The 6,751-nt window shown below is 36.9% G+C and overlaps 1 protein-coding gene across 1 annotated transcript in view; it reads left to right on the plus strand.

The window, feature by feature from the left end:
- Positions 1-6,751, plus strand: part of LOC140161306 (uncharacterized) — a 28,895-nt gene extending 22,144 nt beyond the window's left edge. The window contains exons 6-9 of the mRNA XM_072184782.1: positions 725-889; positions 1,380-1,522; positions 1,958-2,049; positions 2,694-6,751. Coding sequence (XP_072040883.1) covers positions 725-889; positions 1,380-1,522; positions 1,958-2,049; positions 2,694-2,912 — 619 coding nt within the window. The 3' untranslated portion in view covers positions 2,913-6,751. The remainder of the gene's footprint in view (positions 1-724; positions 890-1,379; positions 1,523-1,957; positions 2,050-2,693) is intronic.

Below are 6,751 nucleotides of genomic sequence, written 5' to 3' on the forward strand. Positions count from 1 at the left end.
TTCACGGATACAACATGTACGACTCAAGTCTTATGTTCTGTATTTTATGCTGTAGGGACATACATAACACTTATTTGAGCACATTTAACCTCAGAAATGTTATCTATCGACTGCAAATCACTTAATCCTTTCATGTTTTCAATGGTAAAGAGTATAAGCAAAAAATAAAAAGGAAAAATAAAATTGTTTTTTGACAATTCAGGCATGACTAATGTGCATACATTTTCTAATGCACACAGGAGCTTTGAGACAGACTTTTAAACTAATTGGGCCCCATTGGTTTTTTACTTGTGCTTGAAGATCTGCAGTGTTGTCTCAAAAGTTTCTAAAAAGTTTCCGCTACCTACACGTGAGACTGCAGTTTTGGCAGCCAATCTCATACATGCAATTGCCAGTTTTGACGTTGTCTCTTAATTGTATCTTTTGGGTGGACAAGGAGCTGGTTAAGAGTGTGGTGTGATACTTATTATATTATTCTTTGGGTGCATTCAGAAATGAGATGAATAAATATTGAATTGTCACTTAATTACAAGTAAAATCAATTTGGTTTTACAAGTAAAATTAAGCAATAATATTTGATCAACAAACCCGATAAATCTGTTCAACAATAAATTCTTATTTTACTGCAATATAAATATTACACCATGTATCAGTAATTGCCAATCCCTTTTACCTCCATTGTAATGAAATTACTAATCCCATTTCTGTCCCCTTCCTATTTCAGCTATGATGACCAACCTGATACGTTATTCTTAGATGAGTTAGAATTAGGTGAGATGTATGAGCTTGTTATCACTACCAGCAGTGGCTTCTTCCGGTATCGCTTTGGTGATGTCATCAAGGTTGTTGACTTCTATAATGCTTGTCCTGTTGTTGAGTTTATGTACAGGTAAGTGAAAATGGGCTATTCAGTTGAAATGCATACACCCCCTGTGGAAGGCATGACCTTAATCTTCCACACAGGGAGTATGAATTTCAAATTGGGTTACCTGAATGGGTGACTCTATGTGAAATCTATGTGAATTACAACTGAAATAGCCTAAGAGGACTGGTGCCAGTGGCGTAGCCAGTGGGGGCTGGTGCCCCCCCCCCACTTATCAGTGCCGTCAGTTTATCTTAGGCCCTCTATAGACGACAGGCCTTGGCTAACAACAATAGACAATTTTGTGTGTGTATGTTGAAGAAACAAAGAACATGTCACTCAAATTCTTCAAACCTTGGATATGACTCTTCCTTTTTTGCTGTTTATGTTAGCACATTAAACGTATATCTACTTGCTATGTTGCATCTGTAGCCTCCAGACTACATCAGGCAAGTGACCCATGTTGATATGATAGACATTCATTCACTTGTATCTATTTGTTATGTTGATTTATTAGGCAAGGGCAGTTGTTGAATTGTCGTGGAGAGAGGACACCAGAGAATGCTTTCTATAGAGCCTTGTTAACAACAATCCAAGGATGGGATGGACCAACACTCATTGATTACTGCTGTGCTGAAAGTGTCTTACTGGAAGGAAACAGTAAGTGAAACACTGACCACTTTTTATACCATAACAAGTGGAACAGTGGAATTCAAGTGGAACAATGTATTACCATAATTGATTAGAGTCAGTAGTTGTTTACAGTATCTAACATATGTGTAACATATATATTTCAAGTTCCATGTTAATACATGTAGGTGGTATACTTAGTGCAGGAGAGCATTTAGAAATTTTGAAAAATGGGCACCATTGGCAGCCATATTGCCTACCTAATTTGCATAATTTATGCAAAAATTACTGTTTTGCATATAATTTTTCATACACTTCATATTATGCCTATAGATAAACCATGTAAAATGTTTTTAGTGTTAAAATACCTAAATGCTGAATTGCTGGTGAGCGACTCAATTATTGATATGTACAGGTATAGAGTAAAATCAAGGTACAAAGTGCATTTTTGTTGCATTATTACAGGTCAGAAAGGTCAATATCCACGTTACCTGATCTTCTTGGAGTTAGAATTTGATTCTGGAAAACCACAACTTAGTGAAGCACAGGAAAGACAGGTAAGGGCCATTCCATGGTTTCAGGACAAAGGTAGGAATGTGAGTAACCAACTGTGTTCTCTCTCTATCTTGAACATGAAGCAAGTCACAAGTCACATGCAATTTAATAACCATACTTGTTGTGTCCGTGGTATGATATTATAATTCTGATGACCTGCTTCATGTAGGAGGAAGAGGAAAAGTGTTAGTTACTCACATTGTATGCCTTTGTTTCAAAACTGTAGAAAGATTCAATCAGTAGCTGGAAACCAAATAGTAAACTGTATTTTTGACTATTGACATATCACTATGGGTGTGCATCAGTGTCTTGGTGAGCCACCCATCATTTTGGACTTTGAGCTTGCTCCTTGGATGGGTAAAATTAATGCCTTTTGACAGATGTAAGTTATCAGTAATGCTGTTTAGAAAGTCTTATTGAACCTGAATGGATCAGATTTACAAAACAAGGCCAAAATTGCACATATTGAGCTCTTTGAGCCCCCAATGGGCTGTAGAAGTCTTGTTAATACTTCAAAAGGTCAATTAGGACTTTTTTATTCACAGCTTACAGGAAACATCTGTGTGCCAAATATGGCCTTTATCACACTTAATTTCCAGTTTTATAGAGGTTACATTCTATTACTTTTTGTTTTGTTTTTCTACAGCTCGATGACAACATTTGTCAAGAAGTTGAGATGTATGGTTACTCTCGCGTCCAAGGCAGCATAGGTGCACCAGACATTCACTTAGTTAAACCAGATGCATTCCAAGCATTAAGGACATTCCTCTTAGAGAACACACAAGCTTCTGTAAATCAATTTAAAGTACCCAGAGTATTACGACTACCGATGGCAGTTGAGTTTATGATGAAGCAGGCCATATAAAGATTAGAATGTTTTAGGACTTGCCGGAGGGTGGTTAGCTTATCTGCTAGCAGGTAAACAGAGTGAATATAGTCTAGCACTCCACAAATGGGTTACGTTCCATAGGTGAGAGGTGCACGAGAGACAGAAAATCTGTATTTTCTCTTTAAGCAAATGAAACATAAGAAATGTTTGAATTTGATAAGATCATGTTCTTCTTTCAAACCTGTATAAAAATGTTCAGATTACTGGATCACACTGTGATCACGATGTGTGCGCTAAGTATGAATGTACATGCACAACATAGCCATACATACCCGATACCATTACAAAAAAGTTAAACAGTGGCATATGATGGCATATACATACACATTATGCTTAAATATTTATGATACAGGGCTTAGGAATATTGCCCAGGTGGGAAATGACAGTTTACAACCCAGGGTGCTTACTCGGTATCAAAGGTGCAGCACATGATCTTTCTATAATTTCAAAATACCCCCTATTTTGAATAAACCAACATTTTATGGAATTTACACATGCATGTAAACAAGAATTTTAATGACAACTGTACCCCTTTTCAGCATTTCAAGCATTCTTTCAACAAAAATTGCTTGCTTTCAACTAGGTATTCCAACTTGTTTCCAATTGTGACAACTTGCATAAAAATACACCCATTCTTGTATTTGGCAGATAATACTGTATATTGCAGTCTGCGATACACATGTGGATGACCTGAAATTGTACCCCTTTCAGAATGGTCACGCATACTCGTATTTAATGGGGTGAACACCAAGGGTTTACAATAATGTTTTGCTCATGTCTAGCTGCACCTGTACATAGATTACACTGCAGAAAAATTATAGATATTTCAGAAGTTTATGTGTGTATACTATGGTAATAATTAAGTTTTTTATACTGGAAGTCTCTTGCCACTTACATGAATACCCCTATAGAAGTCCTATTAATATAAAATTTTCTATTAGGGAATGTGCAATACTTATTTGCCAATAATTCCTTGTTCAGCCTCGACTTGCAAAAATGTACCTGCTTTTCAACTTGCCAAGTTTTGGTGGTGTCATATTCCAAACCTTAATGATGTAGATAGTTAAAACAAACATAGCAAGCAAGTGATTTAATGTGAGTGTTTTTTAGGCAATTTTATTGCATAATATTAAAAGGTGCCTGAAATGTTTTTTTCCAAAAATTGCTTGAACCCACCTTTCAGCCTGCAAAAAAGTGTTTTCCTTCACCACAATTTTACAATTGTATCCAAAGTGACAGTGCGTATCATATCATTGGATGTGCAACTGCGCATAATACTCTGCGTAGAAAGAGTGGTGCTTTATCATGCGTCAGATGCAATCATGGCATAATGTGTTTGCATGTGATTGGACAAATCACAGTGTGAGATTTTGAATGATGGACAATGGAGGTACAGTAAAACCTCATTATAACGAAATCTGATACAAGAAAAACCCTGTTATAAAGAAGTATTTTTCCAGAACCAAGATACAAAATTCTTTTGTTATTTATTGTTTTTACAACCCTGATATAACAAAATTTGGATATAAAGAACTAATTTCTCTGTCCCTGACAACTTCGTTATAATGAGTTTCCACTGTAATAGAAAACCAAATAATAAGTGTAGCTTTCAAACATGTATGATCTCTGTTAAACCTAAGTATCTCTTGTATAAATTAAACATTATTTATTTCAATATTACAAACTTTAAGCATCACATAGTGTTGTTGACAAGGCATGGGTAAGGAACCTTATACACTTAACAGGTTGTCGCTGACCACTACGGCCCCACATCATTCCATAAACCATTAAACAACAAATCAGGGACTTTACTGCTTCAAGAGCGCACACCCTAGACAATCCACAAATAACCTTCGCCACTAGGATCAGCTCCCCGAGTTTCGTACGGGTTACAACGAGACAAATTAGCAGTAAGTTCCTTGTCCAGAGGAATTTCAAGCTAACTCAATTATTCCACGAGAGTGAACTAGGCACCGCCAGGGTTCGAACCTGCAACCTCTCGCACCATAGTCAAACGCCTTATCGATTGAGCTAACTTGACTGCTAACTTAATTGAGAATGGTTTCCAAATTCTGCTGCCTTGCATGCAGCAAAGCACAAAAACACAACTCGTTTTCCAGCTGATTCATAGCATAGGGTGAGAAACTGTATAGGTAAACATAAACATGTAAATATCAACAAGAAATAATGTGAAAGTAGTGTTCGTCTGTGTTTATTGATCTCTGCATGTACTTAAATATAATGTACCATTTTGCTTAAAATCATGACAATATTATTCAGATTTTGCACTTGATATTTTTATACCATTACTTATTTGTCACAATATTTAAATGTTTATACCATAAAGTATTGTAAGTAGATTTTCACAGTTGCAATTGCTGTGATTTTGCAAACATTTTATTAGCCACTTTAATTGCAGGTATTTGTAAATTGTTGCAAATTCACACGTTTATTTGACATTGTAATATTTCTTGCTCTACTATTTCATATGCCAAAATGCATTAAAGAAATTAAGTGTTCAAGTGTTTTAAACATTTTTTGATGATAAAGTTTTTATACCTGGAACAAGTCAAGTCATATGAGTGTCTCAAATCATTATTTCAACTCTGCTGCCTGAGATTGCATATAAACTCCTCAACAAAAGTTTGGAAAGTTTTTTCAAGCATCTGTATCTCCAATTATTTGTGACATATTCATATCGTGTTGCATATCACTGGATAGCTACAATACTCCCCTTTACAATGACACCCCATTTGAAACAATAACATTTTTCACGGCTGAGTACATGCCTTGTGATTGTAGTGGGGTCTCAAAATGAATTTGCCAAATTGACCATTATTCTGTGCAGCAAGCTGCAATCCCATAACTTCACAATCTGGGACCTAATGCAATCCTCCAAGATGACACCGCTCGCCCACATAGCCACGGTAGTCAACGACTACCTACAGAATATGGGAGTATAGAGTCAAAATGGCCTGCCATCAGGCCAGACCCAGGGGCCAGACCTCAACCCGATTGAACACTTGTGGGACCAGCTTGATCGTGCTGTGCGTGCCAAAGAAGCCCATATAGGCAACCACATTGAATGACCTGCGACGAATCCTTGTGGAAGAATGGAATTCCATCCCACAGTAACGTGTAACCAGGTCGGTGAGCAGCATGAGGAGAAGGTGCCTGACTATTGTGGCTGCCTGTGGTTTTTCCACCCGCTATTGAGGTTAGTGGCTAGCTTTGTTTGAGCACAGAATAATGGTCAATTTGGCACATTCATTTTGAGACCCCACTACATTCACAAGGCGTGTACTCAGCCGTAAAAAATGTTGTTGCTTCCAATGGTGTGTCATTGTAAAGGGGAGTATTGTAGCTATCCAGTGATATGCAACACGATATGAATATGTCACAAATAATTGGAGATACAGATGCTTGAAAAAACTTTCCAAACTTTCGTTGAGGAGTTTATTAAGACTAGAAAATGGCAGTATGAAGTGACTTTGAAAACTATCAATTTGTGTTAGATTTGACAGACAATTTGAACTTTTGGTATAGAGATTAGTCCAAATTTGTTGGACAATGTTTTTAGCAATGGGCCTATTTTCAGGTACTCATTTCACCTGCCTACCCAAATCAAAATTGAGTTACACCTGAGACCTACATTTCCACCAAGAACCATCTCATTTAAAAGGGATGCTTCAACTATTGAGGGGGCAGCATTGAGATTGTTTATTGTTTGACAGGGTTCTCCTGCAATCAACACTAAGGAGCCATTTTGAATCATAAATAAAGTACTGGTGCTCTGTTCACAGTGTGTGTAAATA

The sequence above is a fragment of the Amphiura filiformis genome, chromosome 9 (genome assembly GCF_039555335.1).
Source record: "Amphiura filiformis chromosome 9, Afil_fr2py, whole genome shotgun sequence".
Classification (NCBI taxonomy): Eukaryota; Metazoa; Echinodermata; class Ophiuroidea; order Amphilepidida; family Amphiuridae; genus Amphiura; species Amphiura filiformis.